Source organism: Corylus avellana, chromosome 5, assembly GCF_965113065.1.
Source record: "Corylus avellana chromosome 5, dhCorAvel1.hap1.2, whole genome shotgun sequence".
Taxonomy (NCBI): Eukaryota; Viridiplantae; Streptophyta; class Magnoliopsida; order Fagales; family Betulaceae; genus Corylus; species Corylus avellana.
Window position 1 is genome coordinate 12,392,473 of NC_142494.1, and position 23,090 is coordinate 12,415,562.

General features: G+C 35.6%; 1 protein-coding gene across 1 annotated transcript; it reads left to right on the forward strand.

Annotated features, from left to right (window-relative positions):
* The first annotated feature begins 1,037 nt into the window (after positions 1-1,037).
* On the forward strand, positions 1,038-4,544 carry LOC148585787 (protein SIEVE ELEMENT OCCLUSION B-like). The gene is made up of 6 exons (XM_088516754.1): positions 1,038-1,304; positions 2,322-2,491; positions 2,573-2,682; positions 2,752-2,897; positions 2,992-3,486; positions 4,032-4,544. Exons 1-6 carry the CDS (start codon positions 1,038-1,040, stop codon positions 4,542-4,544), a joined length of 1,701 nt encoding a protein of 566 aa, XP_088372880.1.
* Positions 4,545-23,090: the final 18,546 nt, after the last annotated feature.

A 23,090-nucleotide genomic window follows, 5' to 3' on the forward strand; every position in this document is an offset into this window, starting at 1 on the left:
GGCTAACCAAAATCTCCTTACCTTAGTTTAGCTAACCAATTTCCAAAACCTCATCCATCAACTTCTCTAAAATTTTCTCTATTTTATCAAAATAATATTTATTTTTCATTTTAATTAAAAAACCATTCCCATGAAAAAAATACCAAATTAAACACCACAAGTTTTCCTTCTTTAAAAAAAAAAACAGATCTACCACATTATCACTTCAATATTTTTAATTTTTCTTTAATTAATTGCATCTCATACGTAGTAATGATGTTATATGTTAAGAACTCGGGCCACCATGAAATGATCTCATATGTTTAGTACTCTCATACGATTGTCATACAACTATGATGGTGTGGCAATTAATATCAACTATTGATTTTTTTTCTTTTCACAAGCCCCTTTTGATCTAAATGTTGATTTTCACTGCCACGTCATTATAATTATATGACAGTCATATAAGAGTATACTAAATAGCATTACTCTACAAATCTAGAGAATTCTTATTTAAAATATCTTGGCTTAAAAAGGGACCAATGGATGAAAAAAAATCGGTGTTTTGTGTGGTGGTAAGAGAGAGAGAGAGAGAGAGAGCAAAAGAGTTAATTAGAGAAGAAGATAAAGTGAAAATGTGCTTCGTTGGAGAGAGAGAAAAATGAAAAGAAAAAGATTAGAGAGAGAGAGAGAAAAGAAGAAGAAGATGAAGGGGAAAAGAGCTTTGTTGGAGAGAGAGAAAAATGAAAAGAGAAAGAAGAAAAGAAAACCCTATATGGCGTGACACTGTTCACAAACAGAGAAAAAATTTATTTTACATAATTGGATGGAGGGAGATTTTTATGGATTTGGTTAGCCATTTTAGATAAAATGGAAGAATTACTAGGCCATTGTGGATGGTTTAAAGAATGAAGTGTAATATATATATATATATATATATATATATATATATATATATATATATATAACTTATATTCCTTTTAAAAAAAAAAGTCACTTAATGCTCATCTTTTTTAGCCATACATTTCAAATACTCAATAAAAATGTTGATGACGTGGATGGACCAGTGGGTGACTAGCCATGAGCATCATCGTAAGTTTACTATGCGCTCTCCCCAAGGTGATTTGGCTAAATCTGGCGTAGGCACAAGGATCCTATTCCTTCATCCACACCCTCTTACCCTACAGCAAAACGACGGCTTAAGCTGTTATGCTTGTAATTCAAAGCAACGCAAGGGCTTGGTCTTCTGCTGTGACAAGTGCAACTTCAACGTTGATGTTGACCGTGCTATTATAAGGCCAACAATCGAAGAAAAAGACAAGCAAGTTTGTACGCTTTTTATCCACCATCATCCGTTGGTGCTCTTCATTAACGTGACTAAAGATCGCATCCACTGCTGCCTATGTGGGGAATACTGCTCGCATCCAACCTATGCTTGCTTCCCATGTAACCTTTCCCTGCATCGATCGTGTTATGAGCGAAACTTGCCGCAAGAGATCCAACACTTCTATCATACGTGCCTAATTCATATATCAGGTAGTGCTAATTCAAAATTTGGGTAAAAAATCCCTAAATAAAAGAAAAATATATAGAGGGAGGGAATTTTTTTTTTTTTTTTTTTTTTTTTAAAAATACCTTATTTAGTGATGTTTTGTCAACGTGACATGTCACAACTTGGTGACGCGTCAACGTTTTTGCACTTCACCAATTAGTGATGTGCGAAGAAATGCAAGGTGACGTGCGAAAAGATGCATGTGACCTTTAGTAAGGTGACATGCTAATTTTCGCACGCACGTCACTATTCTAATTTCTAGTCTACCAGATTGAAGTCATTTTTCTACACATCACTACTGGAAGCAGGTCACTACCCCATTAGTAACCTTTTTTGGCCAAAAAACGTCATCTCTGGGAAGTCACAAAATTCCAATATTTTTGTAGTACCTTTAGACTTTAACCAAGCTATCTTACTATCTTAGCCTTGTTAATTGTTTAGGTCACTACACCATACCAGTAGTTGGGTTCCTAGTGCTAAAAGATTATCATACGTGCAAGGGCGGATCAAAGGAGTCGAGGGTGGGATCCACTCCTAAAAATCCCCGTGTACCCTGGTAAAAAAAATTTTATGCCATTATTATGCCCTCCCTCAGCCATGATTATGCCCTTCATCCTCATGCTTCAGCACCATGGACGTCGATTATTAAGTTGAAATTTGAAAAATTTTAGAAAATTTTTATAAAATTGCATGTTTCAGAAGAATGAAAGGTAGAAGATGAATAGTTCAAAACGGTGAGTTTTGTCATTTGTGTCGTGCAGCCTCGAGTGTTTGAACACCTTCCATCAAGGCGATATTGGAAGTAACCCAGTGTGTAGTTGAGTTTAAACACCTTCCATCCATGTATATCACACCGGATGTACCTGCATTATCCTCCGCCAATATTCCAGCTGCTGTGTATTGGACCATCAGGAGCATCGTGGCCTGCGCAACCAAGATTACTAGCTTCACTGGTTACGAGTATGTTTTTCCCTCAATCGTCAAATCCTAAATATTATATAAATGTTTGTTAAACAGTTATATAATATACCATTGCTGCAGGTTTGTGATATCCACCACAGAAGCATGGGACTTATCCACCCTGGCTCACAAGCTCAAAGACATACATGACCTTCTTAAGAAGCAGCTGGAAATGTGCCACCAATACATAGGTACGTAAATGTGTTACAAACCATTAATGCCATAAAACAAGAAGCATCAACATCTGCATTTCGATGCAGAGGAGAAGAGGGACGAGGAAGCTTATCAGACGCTTAACAAACTCATCTTCGAGATGATCCACTTTGATAACATGAGGGTTCTCAAGGCCCTGATTTACCCTAGGGATGATCTGCAGCCGCTTGTTCACAGTTCCACCAAGAAAAGGGTACGTTGGCTCTCTTCTCAACATATATACTATCACTAGCGTTGCTTGAAAATATACAAGTTTCTGAATTTCTGCTATTGTTTGGAAAAACCAGGTTAACGTAGACGTTCTTAGGAGGAAAAACGTGCTATTGCTCATTTCAGGCCTGGACATCTCCGAACATGATGAGCTTGGTATTCTTCAATGGATTTATGAGTCCAGTCTCGAACGAACGACGCTAACAAGTCAATATGAGTTTGTGTGGATACCGGTTGAGGACCGTTCGATCGAGTGGACTGACCGCATGCATGAACGATTTGAGTTACTGAAATCTATAATGCGTCATTACTGGGTGCAACACCCTTCCTTGATAGGAAACGCATCGGTCAAGTTCATCAAGGAGAAGTGGCACTTCAGGAATAAGCCTATCGTTGTGGTGTTGGACCCTCAAGGAAAGGTGGTGTCCCCCAATGCAAGTCACATGATGTGGATTTGGTTAGAAAATGCCTTTCCTTTCACTAGTTCGAGAGAAGAAGCGCTCTGGAGGGAAGAGACTTGGAGGCTTGAGCTTCTATTCCCGTATGAATGGGACCAAACAATACACAACTGGGTTAGTACGCATATAAGCTTGCAATAATTAATAGCTTTTTTTCACAACAGGATTAACTGCATTTTATATGTTTTGGATCTATTTACTTACTTTTGAGGTATATTTAAATGTTTATTTTCAAAATTACCAAGGCAAAACAAATAACTTGTTTTATTCAATCTCTACCAGGTAAAGATCGATATAGAAAGGAAAAAAAAGAAAAAAAATTTGGCCCCATCATATCTATATCTAAAAAATCTTTTTTTTTTTTTTTTTTAACATAAAGAAATAAAGAAGCCATCCCAATTGCCGGAAATACTAGGCCCACTAAAGGCACAAAATCGAAGGTATAAGTTACTGAGAGTTGTCATAAAATGGATACCTGGATTTAATATTTAATTTGCACCTTGTAATTGTTGTAAAAGTATCGTACGCTAAACTAAGTGAGTAAATGTGTACATATATAATTGAGTATATGTAAGTAAATAATATATATATATATATATATATATATATATATATATATATATATATTAACATTTGGGGTTTGTGTTTCTGTTTGACAGATTGAAGAAGGAAAATACATTTTCTTGTATGGAGGGGACGACATCGAGTGGATTCGGAAATTTACACACTCAGCACGCGCAGTTGCATTGGCCGCGCGCATACCCTTAGAGATGTTTTATGTGGGAAGGAGCAGCGAATGGGAGGAAGTCAAGCATGTGATAGCAACAATCAAGTTGGAGGAGCTAAGTTCCAGTTACGTCAGGAGCGAGCAATTCGGAACGTGGTTCTTCTGGAACCGCCTTGAGAGCATGCTGTTGTCGAAGAAGCAACTAGGCAAGGCCGACGATCACCTCGACCCCGTGACACTTGGGGTAAAGAAGCTGCTTAGCTACGACAGAGAGGGCGCCGTATGGGCTGTGCTGGGGAAAGGGTCTAGTGTTGTGGTCAACGGTCATGGAAAAACGGTGTTGCGAACCTTGTTGGAGTATGAGACATGGAAGGCGAATGTGGAGTTGCAGGGTTTTGATGTGGCTTTCAAGAACCACCATGATCACCTGCTTATTCAGGCTTAATTAGTGTTATAATAATATATAATCATAACAGATTTAATAAACCCCATATAACAAAACATTGCATCAAGTTAAATCCCAAATTAACTAGTACTGTTTCTCGGATTTGATAATGCTCAAAAGATGTAAGCGATCGAGCAAGCGATCAATCCCAAATTTGGGTTTCTTGGAGAACACATTTAATGCACTAATGTACATAAAATAAAAATAAAAAATTTGAACATGCACAAATTCATTGTTAGAATATATTATGATATTTAATTTTAGGGTTAAATGTCCTTTTAGTACCTATGTTTTAACCTTTTTATTTTTTTCCACTTAGGTTTCATGAATTTGTATGGTATATGTCTTATATATATGACAAATACGGAGTTAGTACCTCCGTCTATATTTCGTCAAAAAAATTAACGAATTGTCACGTCAGCCCAATCAAAGCATGACATGCGTCCTATGCTCTAATAAAAAATCATTACAAATTAAAAAATTTTTTAAAAAAAAAGAAAAGAAAAAAAAAAGACAAAAAAACTAAACTAACTCCGTCTATGCCCATAAGCTCACGTACCATCTACGATACAAAATGAAACCTAGATGGAAAAAAATAAAGACGTTGAAACCCAAGTACTAAAAAGGTATTGAACATTTAATTTTATATTATGATTTTGATTTTAGATATTCGATTGTAATTTACTGTAATCTCCCACATATGATGGCAATAAATTCTGATTGATTTGATTATAAGGATATTTCATGGTAATGTAATCAAACATATTTGATTATCATACTTATCTATCTCAATTCTCCTATAAATATGAGTCTTTTGTATTGTAACATCATCAAGTGAATAAGAGCAAAATGTAACCTTAGAGCTTTATCCTATGAACAAGGTTAGCTCCACCATTTGGTAGATAATTGCGCGGCCTCCTAAGGCCCCAAAATTAATGAATATTGATAAGTATTTTTTTCATTAAAAAAAAATTATAGGCCTTATTATAGTCAATATTCTTTAATGAAGGCCCCTATTTATAGCAATAAGTATTTTTAAAAAGCATTATTATCATTTGATTCTCCTAAAAACTTAATTCTTCAACATTCCATTCTTGAAATAAGACTTAAAAAATTGATAGCATCAAATAAGGGAATCAAATAATATTAAACACATCTAACTTTAAACGTTCTATTCTTAGGAAGCTATTAAGCTTGCAATAATTAATAGCTTTTTTTCACAACAGGATTAACTGCATTTTATATGTTTTGGATCTATTTACTTAACTTTGAGGTATATTTAAATGTTTATTTTCAAAATTACCAAGGCAAAACAAATAACTTGTTTTATTCAATCTCTACCAGGTAAAGATCGATATAGAAAGGAAAAAAAAGAAAAAAAATTTGGCCCCATCATATCTATATCTAAAAAATCTTTTGTTTTTTTTTTTTTTAACATAAAGAAATAAAGAAGCCATCCCAATTACCGGAAATACTAGGCCCACTAAAGGCACAAAATCGAAGGTATAAGTTACTGAGAGTTGTCATAAAATGGATACCTGGATTTAATATTTAATTTGCACCTTGTAATTGTTGTAAAAGTATCGTACGCTAAACTAAGTGAGTAAATGTGTACATATATAATTGAGTATATGTAAGTAAATAATATATATATATATATATATATATATATATATATATATATATATATATATATATTAACATTTGGGGTTTGTGTTTCTGTTTGACAGATTGAAGAAGGAAAATACATTTTCTTGTATGGAGGGGACGACATCGAGTGGTAGTGGAGGATGCCAAATCTATTCTGGGAAAATTGAGGAGCTGGAAAATCAATCATGTCAAGAGGGATGCAAATATGGCTGCCCATACACTGGCAAAATTTGGGTTGACTTATTTTCCCGATTGTAACTTTAGAGCACTCTGCTCCTTCTTGTTAGAGCTATGCTCTTTTCTCTCTTTGATGGAATAATATTACTAACTTTTTCAAAAAAAAAAAAAAATTATTCTACACATGTCCTAATGTCTACACACCTGCATCATATATAAGTTATTCTAATCGTTCAAAATATAAAAATTATGCTACACAAGTCGAACGTTCAAAATAAAATGGAAAAATAAATAAATGCTTAAAAGATGGAAAGTCTTCAAAATATTTTATTCAATTACAATCTCCTCTCTTTATAAGATTTCAATTTTTTTTTTTTTTTTGTTTTTTGGTCTCTATTGTTGAAAATAGGATTGCAAAGACTAGTTGTGCAGCAGAAAAAATTAAATTCCCAAACCAAGATCAACTTTAAGAAGAACATGCAAAATAAAAAAAAAAAAAAAAAAAAAAATTGCTATTTAAAATTAAACTGCAAGAACAAAAAACACGTACTTGGAGAACAATGGTCATTCCTAACTTTGGGTAAAATCCTTTAATTTTTCTTCTTCTAAGAACACAATTGATTTTAGGGATAATGAGACATTTAGATCTTCTCACCAATGATTGACAATAACCAAGAGAGTGTTGGCTCTTCGATTCCTAAACTTTTGTTTTTTTGAGAGTTAACTCAATAACTATTAATTCTCAAAGAGTTTCTGAAGAATTAACATGAAGGCCACTTATAAGTGATTTGAGAGCTTAGGCTCTTCTCTATTTCTAGGCTTTGTATGCTAGCAGGGATGGAGATTTAAATCATGTGGGACAAAAGATGAAAAAGCTAATCCTAGCTTAACTAGGACAAGTGGATGGCTAGGGTTGGAAAACAACCCTAGCCTCCACTTCTTACAAGCCAATGCATGGGGCTAGGGATTTTTCCCTGGCCTCATGTGTCTCCTCTGTAGTTTAGGCCTCTTGGTTTTATCCCATCCCAATTTGCTTAAGCACAAATGCATAGGGTTAGGGAATTTTCCTAGACTTATGCATTGCGAGTCTCCTTGGGCTCCTAGGTTTTATCTTAAGCAACAATCTCCCATATATGCTGTTGGAAATAGGATTGCAAATCAAAATATTTGCACAGGGAAAAAATAAAATTCTCATGCCCAAAAACTCTTTATGAAGAATATCTAAAAAACAGTTACTATTTAAAATTAAATTGTAAGAACGAAGAACACTTACTTGGATATCAACGGCCACTCTTGGCTTTGGGCAAAATTCTTTTTGCTTCTTGAAGAACATGTTCTTTCTTGTTCAAGAACACGAAAAACAAATTCTTTTTTGGGTTAAATACTAAATAGCCCCCTGGGGTTTGATTACTTTATTTTTTTCCCCCTTAGGGTTTGATTTTTATCACAGGAGGTCCCTGTGATTTTAATACTAAATCAAGTTAGTCCTCTGTCAGTTGACCGTTAGTTGGCTTAACAGAATTACATGTGGACCAATCAAATGTTGACACGTGGCACCTACTTAATTTTTTTTAATAAAAAAAATGTATATTTAAAAAAAAAAAAACAAAAAGAATTGGGGGGGGGGGGCGAGCCACCCCCAACCCCCAGCACCCATTGGGGGTGGCTTGGCCACCCCCAGTACCCACTGGGGGGTTGTTGAAGGGCACCCCCAATTTTTTTTCTTTTTTTTTTTTTTTTAAAAAAAAAAAATACATTTTTTAATTTTAAAAAAATATATAAAAATTTATGTAGGTGCCACGTGTCAACATTTGATTGGTTCACGTGGAATTCCGTTAAGTCAACTAACGGTCAACTGACAGAGGACTAACTTGGTCTATTATCAAAACCACAGGGACCTCCTGTGATAAAAATCAAACCCTAGTGGGGAAAAAAAATAAAGTAATCAAAGCTCAGGGGGGTATTTAGTAATTAACCCTTCTTCTTCTTCTTTTTTTTCAAGAATACGAAGAACAAGTTATTCTTTATTCAAGAACACAACAAATTTCAGGGATGAAGAAACCTCTAGATCATTTCACTAATGACTGATAATAACTAAGAGAGTGTAGGGTCTTACTCGGCTCTTCAAATCTTAAACTTTTGTTCTTTGTAAGTTAACACAAGAACTATTAATTCTCAGAGAGTTTCTAGAAATTAATTATCAAGAGAACTTGATAGGATGAGTGAGTGATTTGAGAGCTTAGGCTCTTCTCTATCTATAGGCTAAGCAAGGAAGAATAGTTTCAAATTTAAGCAATGTGGGACTAGGAGCAAAAAAGAAATTCAAGAGGCTCTTGGATTAATTATGGACGGCTAGGGTATAAACCCTAGCCTCCATACAAGTGGCCGCATGGTCTAAGGATAGAATCTCATTGCGCCATGCGTTCCCATCCTTGGGAACTGGGCATGGATTTTATCGCAGGCCCTTCTCCTTGTCTCCATCGTATAGGGCTAGAGAATTTTTCCTGGCCTTATTTGTTTCATCATGCTCATTGGGCCTCTAGGTTTTATCCCAAGCTCAATTGCAACATATCTCTATATCCCACGTTTTAAATAAATAAAACATTTAACCCAATAAATAAGAAAGGTTTATTATGGTTAAATAACATCAGCTTGGTGGGGGACTTAAAGGAAAAAATATTATTCGCTTAAATATGCATGTAACCATGTCTTCCTAATAAATATTTTTGACTCTAATAAATATTTTTGATTAAACAATTAATCCTCTTGACTTACTTAATGTTGACTTATGATTCCTCCATGAAATATTTCATAACATAATTATAAGGATACTGCCACTTAATTCTCTACCTCTTTATCCTTGAGTCACCGATTTTACGTTATTCTTATACTTGTGCAAAATGCATGTATATATTTTGGTATGGTAACCAAAATTCTTTGACCGAAGACTGAGAATAATATCCACAAAATTTAAAACAATGAGAAATTTCTTATATCTTTGTTCTACGACAAAGGATTTGGATTCCCTCTTAAAAAAGACTTTCCCCCAATGTTTCATATGATCACCCAATGTATTGAGGTTATTTCGACTGATGATAATTGTTAGGTTTTAGATTGGCCTAAATTCAATGACCGTTCTTGTAATGTTTATGAGTTTAAAACTTTGAGAGCTTTGAGAGTTTGTTTGGGGGTGTTCCAGTGCTTTTAGGGTCTTCTGAGAAGTTCCCTAGTTTTTTGTCAGAAGTGCTATCAGAACGAGGCTTGTAACAAGACTGAATAAAGAGCCCTCTGTTTTCTTGTCAAAAGCCTGTCAGAACAAAACATGTAATGGGAGAAAAAATTGGTCTGCCTATTTTCTTGTAAGGAGGCTCGTCAAGACGAGGATGTGACGAGAGCTTTTTTGGAATCCCTGGTTTCTTGTCAGGAACGGCGTTAGGACGAGGATGTGACAGGAGTAGAAGCTGGACTCCCTGATTACCTGTCAGGAAATGCGTCAAGATGAGGATGTGATGAGAGCATTTTTGGTCTCCCTGGTTTCTCGCCAGGAACGGCGTCAGGACGAGACGTGTCGTGGGACCAAAGTTGGATTCCTTAGTTTCCCGTCAGCTGGTTTGTCAAGATGGAACATGTGACATAGTAGAGGCATTTTGCCTTCCCGTCAAACGGGATTGTTGTCTCGTTGAGACATGGGAATTTCATATTTGCGAAATCTGTTATTCTCGTCATAACGACAAAGTGTCCTGTTATGACGTGGTGAAGGAATTGTTTCCTCTATAAAAGGATTTCTGTCACTGTTCACTCGTTAAACTTTTGGATTTTTTTTTTTTGAGCTCTCTCTTCTTTGATATACGAGTTACATCAACCTAACTATCAGAACATATCACAAACTATCCATCAATCTAAATATAATAATCCAACTATATATATATATATATATATATATATATATATATATATACATCAACAAATAATCCAACTACCACAAATATATACATCACAACCGGTAACTATCACAAATAATCTAACTATAAATATGTATACATCAACAAAACATAGGAAATACACAACTTACGTTATACACGAATACAAAAAACTTAGCTTAAGTCTTAAGTTATACACAAAAAACTATCAAACAAACACTAGTCCAACGAAATCCGAGTGAACATCATCATGATCTCCCAATTTCTCCACACTAACTACAAATGATAAAACAAACAATCAATCAGCAAATTGACACTTGTGATAAACTCTTATCAAGTCCTAAGAGATGAGCAACATCCAAGTAAATTCATCATACTCAACCATATTCAGGTTTAACAAATCGAATGATTGTCGCATAAACAACTTCAACATATATATTTACATGACCTACGCATAAACACATATACATTTATATGTATGTTCATTCAATGAGGCGGCCTCAACAAATATGGTAAGATTAAATATGCAAAGCTCCAACCATAACCAAACCAACTAAGAACAACATAGTAGATTATTTTGAGTTAAGTATATACGCTATTCAATTATTATATATTGCATTTTTATTAAGTCATATATATTCTCACGGGGTTGTTGAACGACGGGTATAATGTCTTGACAAACGAGACTTCTGTCCAACTGGCGTCCGGTGTTGGTTTTCATTGTGATCGTCGTCCTCAGCTTCTACTCTTACGTCATATACACATATTACGTTGCAATTGTGTTATATAGATGCATGTGTCACATAAAGATACGAACAAAGTTTATTTATCAAACAAAATTACTAGCCATTAAAATGATAGTTATCTCGTAAGATAATCATGTTACTAAAAGAGAAACAATAAGAATATAGTGTTACCTGATCGGCTATTCACTGAGGATCTCACAATCACACGAGCTGGGGACTCCGTGTCTTGTGGAGCCCTAACAGTCGTTACCTCCGGCTCGGGGCTCATACGTCTCAAGCCCTCAAGGTTGCGAAACCGGGCCTCATACGCCGCCATTTACGTAGCAATCTACGAGGCCATCTATGCAGCCATCTGCTCAGTCACTTGCTCAGTAACTTGCGTGGTCATCGCCGCAATAATCTTCTCCCTCTACTAGGCTAGCATCGCATCCATCTGCTCCTTGTGCTTCTCCCTCTCAGCTTCAATTGCTCTTTCAAGCTCAACACATGAGACCATCGAGCCGCTAGGGTTCTGCGACCGTGCTTGGGATGGTGTATAATATGAGTGAATGTTGCCACGCACAGGTAGAATATTCTTACTAACCCCTCGAACACGACCCTCATATTCAAGTTTATTGTCGTGCGCTTGGTTGTACGCGTCGTTTGGTGTCCACCGAATTGTCCCCTGGGCCCATCTACCAATTTCGCAAGGTCAGTTTCCAATAGCTCCTCCATCCATGCCTGTACATTACATTACACATGATCATCGTTATATATATAAGTGTTAATCCTCAATAAGTTAATACATAAATAAAAATTGAAGGCAAGGTATAAGGAACTTACAATTCTCTCTACGACCACCGGATTTGGGCAGCTACCATCTTTCTTTCTTTGGGTCTTAATATAATTCCTCACTCGCGTAGGAGCCTTGCCCGAAGTAATTACCTGCAATAAATTCAAACCATCAATGAAACGTTCGTATATATATTACACAATATATGACATATACATATACATATACATATGATAAATTTAATGTAGTACGTCCTCATGTGACACCCTTGCGAAGCTCTTCGAGCCGGTGTAGTGTGATATTTGATTAAGTGCTCGTGTGTCTCTCATATGCTGAGCATATTTCTATGAACACAACATGTAGACGTTATTAATAGCTGAGCCATCGAACAATTACAATTAACGAAACACAAATAGTTTGAAATTGTGACCTACTTGATAAGCGGGATCACACCATTTCACCAACAATTTTTCCACGTCTGCGGCGTTGTACTTTGCAATGGTCTGCCCCATCTTCGCCGTCATTGTCGCAGGAGTATCGTCACGCTGAATGTTGAGCTTATTCTTTAACTTGTGCCTCCGAAGCTTCAGCTTCTTGCCCATGTCTCTGAAAGCATCCTTTTTTATTGTCGCCATATCCGACCTAGGCATGATGTAGAAGTGATTATGCATTAGTTAAAAAATGGGGTATTAAAGAGTTGGTTATTTTACAAAATTTACTATACAAATGATACATATCATAAATTAAGAACATCTAATCAACACTTACCATCAAATAAATTAAGAACATCTAATCTACACTTACCATCAATGACTCAAATAAATCTTCCTTCATATTTTCTGGTACCTCCTTCCAGTCGTCGGATATCCTGACAAAGGACCCGCTCTTAACAATCTTGCTTGTCATCCAACTAAATTTTCCCCCACTTCGTCCTATGGGCTGCCACAAACCATTATATTCCATGAAGATCCTTTTCCCATCAGGAATGTCCCACAACTTGTGCAAGTCATTTATGGTCAACACTTCAAATTTATCCTCACGATCTGCATTGATGTTTAGTTAACACACAGATGGTGAAACAGATATTATTTGAATTTATGTACTAACTACATGTACCATCATGCATAAATATGTACATATTTATGGTTCTGAATAGCATACATACATACCTATCGTCCGAACCTCATCGTGCTGTTGACTATGCACGTCACATGTCCCATCATCCAAGTCATCAGGAGCCTGTCTCTCACTATCATCCACACGTGCGCTACTGTGTGGTGGCCGATCAAAATAGTTGTGTGGCAGTAAACCCAGCTGGGTCAATGTGGGTGGCGAGGATTGTAAACGCGGGGATTCGTCCGAGTCGTGAGTAGGCTTATATCGATACCCTAGCTGGGTAAGGCCTGTCGGACGGGATGGGTCAGGGAAATCCATGCCTAGATCAATCGAAGAGCCAGGAATGTTGAAGACATAATCGTCTCTCGCATGTGTATGCCCTTCCACATGCTCTACAAGTATCGGTCGATAGTCTGATTGCTGCCTTAGAAGCATAACAGCTTCCTGCGACTCACTGTCAGTAAGGTCATGCTGCAATCTCGACCCATGGTCACCCGTAGTTTGCCGCCTAGAAGATTGTGCCCTCCGTCCTCTTGTCTTCCCCGAGTATTCATATCAACCTTCAAAATACACCACGCACCCGATTAGTTATGTATATAGTGTAAGAAATATTCATCGCTTATATATTGAACAATTGACAATCAATGTACAAATAAATAACAACAAACCAATCAATGTACAATATTTAATTCGTATGGAATGACATACGCTTCGATTGGTGCTAAGCCGGGTCAGACATATTGGATGTCATCATGCGGATCGTACTGGTGATTATTGTTTAATAGGAGTGGCTCACTCTCGTGATAGTTGGCATGATCATCATGAGGCCCTTGACCCTAACTAACGTCATAGACGTTTCTAGGTTTAGTTCTCACAGTACAAGCACAATCTGGGTTCCTTTCATCTTTAACGTAAAAAACTTGTTCTGCTTGACAAGCGTTAGGCCATACTCGTCCACCTTGTATCTCCTGTCCCTTGTGTTGTTCGTCCAATCACACTTGAACATAATATACTTTGTCCTGTCGTAATACTCCACCTCAAGTATTTGAGTTAGCTTCCCGTAGTATGTTTCGCCATCAACAATCGGCACGCACACGCCACTGTTCTGAAACCTCTTTTTCAGATCTTATGCGACAGTGCAAAAAATTTTCCGTTGACCACATATCTATTATATTGGACTACTGAAATCATCGGCCCTCTACAATGCATTACTAGTTTGTCACCCATTTCCTTTCTGCATTGATCGTCCGAACAATCGCCTACGAGTCATATACAATGATGAAGTGTAGTTAGTGCGGTGAGGGAATATGAATTACAAGGAAATATTTTGGAATTTACTAAGTGTGCATGACATTAGTCTTACATAGTCACAGTACCAATCGTAAAAATTCTCAAAATGTTGGGGTTCCAACTGATCGTCCGTCGTTCGCCCCCTATTAGACATTTGCCTAATCGAATCCTTGTGCATCCTACATTTTGAAATTAAATCTATTAATTATAATTCACAACTAACAGTGCGGCATGATATGAACATGCATATCTTTATTACACAATACTCATGTCCACAATTGGAGGAACTCGTCCAAGTTAAACATAATATAACGGTGAATCTGTGTCAATGTGAGTTGGTTGAGGATGACTCATGTTCTCGCCCCTTTAGACTCATCTGGGTTTCTTTGCGGCCTACTGTGAAATGTCGATGCGTTCTCTAAATACATCGAGTAGAATGCCACCAACTCGGTTGTTATGTAGCCCTCCGCAATGCAGCCCTTAGGAGCCACTTTATTGTGCATAGTAGATTTGAACCCCCCAAGGCTCCGACATATCAAAACCAGTCAATCATTAAATTTAATAATTATTTTTAAATAAATATAGGGAAACAAAATTTATATTTTAATTTTTTACACGAAATTTTACCTCTCTCAGATACATCCACCTATATTGTACTAGTCCACCAAGTCGACATTCACGGACAAGATGCACGACAACGTGAACCATGTTGGTCAAAAAACTGGGGGGGAATACCTGTTCCATCTTGCTCAGAGTGATACAGATGTCAGCCTCAAGTTGGGTGATATCATCTTGTGTCAACACCGTTGAACATGTACCCCTGAAGATTGCAGACATCTCAACTAGAGGTCTAACCACGTTACTTGGCAGTGATCCACGCAATGCAATCGGGAGAAGCTGTTGCATCAATACGTGACTGTCATGACTCTTCAAACCCAATATCATCCGTTTCTTAAGTTTTATACATCGGAAAATGTTTGAGGCATATCCGTCTGGCACCCTTACATTTCGAAACACTTTCAGGAAATTAGTTTTATCCTCATTCGACATTGTGTGACAAGCATGGGGCATATAGATTCTCCCATCATCGCCCGTGAAAGGATGAAGTGTATGTCTCGAACCCATTTCTTGCAAGTCTTTACGGGCTTAAAGGTTGCCCTTCGCTTTCCCCTTAATGTTGAGTATTGTGCCAATTATATTGTCCATCACATTTTTCTCTATGTGCATGACATTAAGGTTATGCCGCAATAAATTATCCTTTTAGTACAACAACCGAAAGAAAATATTTTTCTTCTTCCACAATACATTATCAATCCTCTTCCTCTTTGCATGTGATTTATCAACGGACTTTGACTTACCGGCTCTCTCATCCCCAAATTCTATCCCTTCTAACTGTTTCAGGATTTCATCTCCATCTGGCACATCGGGGGCACATTCTAGTTCTTGATTACCATCAAATGTTCTTTTATTCTGCCTCCACGGATGATCCATGGGCAAGTATCGCCTATGCCCCATAAAGCAAAATTTCTTTTCGTGTTTTAACCGTCTAGACCTTGTTGCATGCATACAGCAAGGGCATGCCTTTTCACCCCTAATAGGCTACCCAGACAAGTCTGTGTATGCCGGGGAGTCATTAATTGTCCACATCAATTGCGCTCGGAGCATGAAATTCTTTTCCAAGGAGACATCAAATGTTCGTACCCCCATATTTCATAGTTCCTATAATTCCTCAATTAAGGGTTGTATGTAGACATCTATATCCATTCCAGGTGAACTTGGGCCTGGAATAATCAGGGATAATATGAAAGACGCTTGTTTCATGCACATCGGCGGTAGGTTGTACGGTGCAAGCATTATAGGGCAAGTACTGTGGGATGTGCTCATGTTTCAAAAAGGATTATAGCCATTTGAGGTTAGGCCAAGTCTTACATTACTGCTTTCCGCTAAAAACTCCGGATATAAGTTGTCAAATGACTTCCATGCTTTGCCGTTAGCTAGATGCCTCAATACGCCGTCCTTAGTGCAGCCTTTTGCATGGCACCTCATATAGGGTGCAGTATGCTCTGACATAAACAACCTCTATAGTCGTAGTATGATTGAAAACCACCGCAACACCTTGACCAGACGTCTCTTACTCGACGATAAGGGGTGGCCATCCTTATTGCCCTTCCAGAACAACATACAATTATTGCGACAAGCCAAAATCTTTTCATACCCAAGTCCCATGTCTCTTAGAAACCGTTTGGCCTCATATGTATTAATTGGCAAAGTTCCATCATCTGCAGGTAGCAACTGATTGATGAACTCAAGGAAACACGAGAATATGGTGTTACTAACTTCACCCACATACTTCAAATTGTATAGATGTATAGTAGCACTCAGCTTGCTATGTTTGGTCTTATCATGACGCAATTTGTCTGTCTTTTTAAGCAATTCCTCGTACTTTCATACGTTACCTCCATCGGCTTCGTCATGCACAATGTGTTCTTCCTCACCATGCACCTCAACCCGAGGCTCATTGTTGTCATCTTTGACTTTGTGCATGCCGAATGCATCACGCAACATGGCGTGCATATTTCCACCCTATTCAGTGCTTGCATCCACAGTTGTGGCCGGTCGTGTTAAATTCAAGCCTTCAACGGGAGCTCGTACAAGCCTCTCGCCATGATAAATCCAGTCTTTGTATTGGGGCCACATTCATTTCCCCCTATCAAGTGGTCGTATACCAAACCTGGGAGTGTCTCATGTTACAACGACACGTCTTACAAGAACACACAATAAGTTTGTCTAGAGTGTCACAGTTCCTAACTGCGAAGTCCACCAACGATCTACACCCGTCTCTGTATTCCTTTGTACCCCTAGACTTCTTTATCCAACTCTTGTCCATAGTGTTACTACGTAGAGTAGAAACAAATAATATATAAGAATTACCCTAAACACATACACGTCACGCATTAATGGTAGGGCTCATAGGGACCCTAAATTAATTATCATAAACTTAAATGCACTTGGGAGATAGGGGACCATAAATTAAAAAAAATATCTAGGTTACATGATTTTTTTGTTTTTTTTTTCTTACAAGTTTTTAAATTTTTCTAACAATTACATAAGATAAATTTGTAAAACCTAGCTAATAAACTAAATTAAGACTAGCTAGTCCAAATTAAATGCACTTGGTTGCTAGGGGACCCTAAATTTAAGTGACATATAGCTATGTCACTTGTTGTTTTTTTTTTTTTTTTTTAAATTTTTTTTTTCTAACAATTACATAAGCTAAATTTGCAAAACCTAGCTAATAAACTAAATTAAGACTAGCTAGTCCAAATTAAATGAACTTGGTTGCTAGGGGACCCTAAATTGAAAACATATAGCTATGTCACTTGGTTTTTTTTTTTTTTTTAGTTGTTAAAATTTGTCTAACAATTACATAAGCTAAATTTGCAAAACCCAGTTAATAAACTAAATTAAGACTAGGTAGTCCAAATTAAATGCACTTGGTTGCTAGGGGAACCTAAATTGAAAACATATAGCCATGTCACTTGTTTTTTTTTTTTAGTTGTTAAAATTTGTCTAACAATTACATAAGCTAAATTTGCAAAACCTAATAAACTAAATCAAGACTAGCTAGTCCAAATTAAATGCACTTAGTTAATAGGAGACCCTAAATTTTAAAAATATAGCTATGTTACTTTTTTTTTTTTACAAGTTATATTTAATTTTTCTAACACTTACATAAGCTAAATTTACAAAACCTAACCTAAATTAAGACTAGTCCAAATTTAAATGCAAAATTGGTAGCTATATACTAAACAAAAAAATCTAGGTTATATATATATATAACATTTACACAATATATATGAATTAATATATAATTTGAAATAAATGGCCTAGCATATTAAAAAATCAAACTAACTACCTAATTTGAAACTAATAAATAACACTTAACAAAAGAAATAAATTGTAAACATTAATATAATTTAAACAATAAAAAATTAAAAACATTATATATATATATATATATATATATATATATATATATATATATATATATATAGCGTACTCGACGAAGAGAGAGAGAGTGTCGGAGAGTGTGAGAGAGATCGCCGGTTGGGAGAGACCATCGGAAGAGAGAAAAATGAGAGAGGGAGAGCTGCTTGCGCAGGGGAAGAAAAGAGAAATGGGGGAAAAAAAGAAGAGAAAGGACAAAGAAGAAGGGGGGAAGGGCATGCGTGTAGTGCACCTTCCCGAGGCCACTTAGTAACGTGCCACATGTGGCACATTACTAATTTGGTAACGTGCCATAGTGGCACGTTACTAATTTGATAACGTGCCACAGTGGCACGTTACTAATTTTGTAGCGTGTCATAGTGGCACATTATTAATTTAGTAATGTGCCACTGTGGCACATTACTATATTGGTGGTATTGCGATCGAGCGCAACCCGGGTCTCTGTTACTACGATCGTGCGCAAGCGCTGCGGATAAAATTTTTAGTAACTTTGGTAACATGTTATCTTGACTCGTTACAAAATTCGAACGTGTCAAGTTAACAAGTTACAATTTAATAACTTGTTAACTTAAAACGTTACCAAAATGTTAACGTGTCAACTTGACACATTAACACATTATAACGTGTCAAGATGACACGTTACAGAATGATAACATGTGCAACTAACACGTTACCGAAAGATGACATGTCAATTTAACACGTTATCTTTTTGTAGCATGGCAGTTTCAATGCGTCACCAAACGGTAACGTGTTAAAACTGACACGTTACTACGGATTATAGTAACATGTTAGAAACTAACATGTCACAATATGGTGATGTGGCAAAAAATTGTGAACAGTTGCCATGTCACTAAACATCCTAATTTTTGTAGTGACATATCATTTTCATAACTTTTGCATTGATAAAACACACTCAAGTGAAACATGATTTAATAATTGAATTACATTTAGGGCCCACAACATAAATAGAAGTCATATAATTTCATATGTTTAAGAAAATCTATAGCTTTCATTTGCAATATAACGGAGTAAAGGTTCTATTCATTTCCACTGTGAGTTTTACTCACCTTGGTCATGATTTTGTACCAGGTAATTGCCTTGATAGTCCACAAAGTCCAAATTTGTGAAAGTGTCTATCATTAGTTTGAATGTAAGCTAAAATAAGCTTAAAATTATTCTAATGGTAAAATAGTCATTATGTATGATCATTGAATGTTTGGTACACACGCCTAACGATTGGCATCGAACATTCGGTACTTCCATCGAATGTTTGGTTAGTCCTATAGAATCCCTATGTTTAAGAAAAGGTCATAGCTTTACCCATTCTAACACGATCCAAAGTTTTATTATGCTTCTTGATACGATTCTAATTCCAAATATTACTTTCATACGTATACATGTTCATCCATCATCATCTTATCTTTAAATCATCATTAATCTTTCCATAAAAAAAGGTCAAACTCATAATATCCAACTTTTAAGCTTAAATCTACTAACCCAACAACAAATCTACGATAATACATCTTCAAAACACATGGATCTACATTAATCACTCTAAAAATTAGGTTAATCATGTAAGACTATCAAGATAACACATGCTTGTTCATAACCTATACATTATCCAACATCAAGCTTCAAAGATTCATCATAAAAACGTTAAACCACAAACCCATTAACCAAATACAAACTCATATCACTCAAATTTAGAAATAGTAAATATATGAACAAATAATCAGTAGAAACTTCAACAAACTTAAAGCAAAGAATGTTAGGATCATACCTTTCTCTAAGTCCTCTTGCCATGTTCGCACCCTTCTCATATTTTCCTCTTCAAAAATCTCATCTTTCATTTCATATTTTCTCTCTAAAAGCTGTTGGTTGTTCTTGGGGTTGAAGGGCACACATAATAGAATTCCACCCTCAAAACACCATTTTTATAGCTCAAAAAGTTATATTTTCACTTGCTAGTATGTCCCATCAAACGTTCTATGTTGAACATTCCATGGTCTTCATCGAACATTCATTGATTATTCTATAGTTTTGACCGATCATGTAATATTCATTAAAACAATCATAACTTTTGTTACGATACTCGGAATTGCATGTGCTATCACATTCCAAAAAGTTCTTTTCACGGCACACGACACCGTATTCATTATAATATTTTTGAGTGTCTTATTAGGATTCAAAAATTCAATTTTTTCCTTCATAAGATTGTGTTTCCAATGCTTTCTCACCATTTAAGAATTCTACCTTTACTTTCGCACCATAATTGATCTCATAATTGTTATTCTAAAAATTTATCTTTAATTACCATGTATTTTCACTGGGTTTATTAACATTACACTTCCTTTCACATTTTAATATATGATTTTTGAAGAGGGGTATTATTCTCTCTCCTCCATTTTTTGTTTTTGTTTTGTTTTGTTTTTTTTTTTTTCATTTTGTTTTTTCCTCTCCTCTTAGTATCATTGCATATTCTCCCTCCGTGACAAAAGAAGTTGTCGTGACTATATTGAACCAACAAGTCAGGTGGCATGACAAATAACTTTTGCAATTTTTTCTTCAAAATAAAAATAAAAATTTGGATACCAATTGAATATCTAGGGCTAGTGTGGAGTAGTGAATTTGAATAAAAAAAAATATATGTTGTGAAAATGAAAATTTATAAAAATATGAGTATTAGGAAAATATAAATTAAATTTATGATCCTTAGGAAAATATAAATTTATAAAGATATGATTGTTGGAAAAAGAAAAAAAAGAAAAATTTAAATGGAATATAAAAGTGGCCAACTAAAATTCTGCAATGTAGCTGTTTGGAAAAAGTAAATAGCTGAAATAAAAACAAAAATAAAAAAAATGTGATTCTTTATGCTAAAATGGAGAGTAATTTTGTCGAGGTTGATGTGAATACTTAGGGGAATATGTGTATTTTTTCCTATTAAAAATTTGAGGATTGTAAATATGGAGGAGAGCTTTACCAAAATTTGATACCTTTCTTATTAGTATTGCATTGCTAAGACTGAAATTGAAGGGCTTTTAATGGAAGAAGAGCTTTACCGAAATCTAATACCTTGCTTCGCTAGGACTTTAAATTGAAAGCTTTTGAAGGAGAGAAGGATTTTTTTTTTTTTTTCTTGGTTTCTATGCAGGAGTGAAGGAGCTTGAAATCTGGTAACTTTGAACTAGTATTGCTTTGCGGAATAAGATGCTCTTCATTTTATTGTCAAGATTTAAAATTTGTGTATTTAATGGTGTACATCATGTCAAATTTAAATAAGGGGAAACTTCGCTTTAAACCGTTGAATTACTGTGCGTTTTAACAAGCCCCTCAAACTTCAAAACCTCTCAATTTGAACTCATGAACTTTCAATTGTAGTCAATTTGAACACTTTTGTCAGATTTTAAACATTAAAAGTGAGACAATGACGTTTATACCCCTGAATTTTTTATAAAAAAAAAAAATGAACATCAGGGATATTTTGGTCTTTTCAACAGCTAAATCTGACAGAGGGGTTCAAATTAACTGCAATTGAAAGTTCAGGGATTCAAATTGAGGGATTTTGAAGTTTGTGGGGGCTTGTCAAAATGCGCGGTAATTCAGCGGTCTAAAGTGAAGTTTTCTCTTTAAATAATTTTGAAAAAAAGATCACATTATCTTCAAACTACCTTCAAATTGATAATATCCTCCCTAATTTTCCTGGAGATTTGTGTGTTAAACCCAATGGTTTGTCATGTTGGAAGCAAGGGCTTAAGAGAATGGAACTCATGGTTAGAAGAATCACACAGTTGAGATTTGAGAATGTGATCTTTTGCTTGACAATGACAACATAAAATTTGAGGGTAACTTCACTGAAAACCTCTAAACTTCCATCTAATTTGACAAATACTCCCATTCCCAAAAAAAAAAAACTTCAAAATCTCTTAATTTAGGATCACCTGAACTTTCAATTGCAATCAATTTCGACCTCTCCGTCAAATTTTAAATGTTAAATGATGTTTATATCCCTGACTTTTTTATAAAATTCTAACTTTACCCTTAATTCCAAAACCTTTTTTTTTTTTAAATAAAAAAAAAAAACAAAAATCAGGGATATATTGTCTTTTTTGGTATTTCTAACCGCTAAATTTGACGGAGGGGTTCAAATTGAGAGCAAATGAAAGTTCAGGGGACTAAATTGAGAGATTTTGAAGTTTAGAGGGGGTTTGTCAAATCGAGTGGAAGTTCATGGGACTTCAGTGAAGTTACCCCTAGTTAGAATTTAAGATTAAAATCAACTGGTCGGACAATAGGAGCGATGAGGTAGAGATGTGCAGATAGATACTTCTCTTTTACGAAACCATGGCCTTTGGGGTGGCTCCACCATCCCGGTATTTGTTTTATTTTATTTTAGTTTTTATTTTTATTTTTCAAATTTATAGAAGTATTTTTTTATTGAAAAATTGTTTAAGGTTATTTTTATCCTTTTGCTTATCTTGGGGACATTGCCATTTTTATTTATTTATTTACTTATTTTCTTTTTCAGTTGAAAGTTTGAAAGTTTGGGGATGCCATTATGAATTGAGTGGCAATTTGAAAATGTATGTAGACTTTTCCTAAAGTTTGATAATATTCATATGTGGACATTATCTATTGAATGATACTTTGAAGAGGGAGAGCGATTAATGTGATGCCCAAAATTACAAAACCATAAAAAGAAAATTGTTTAAATGTTCCACTAATTACAAATTGTTTTAAAAACCTTTTTATTCAAACAAACCCCAAAAACCCAACTTTAATTTTTGGCCAAACGTTTGATAGGGGACTAGTGAATGTTTGACCTTTACCCCTAGCACGAACATTTGACCAAGTTCCACACTAAACG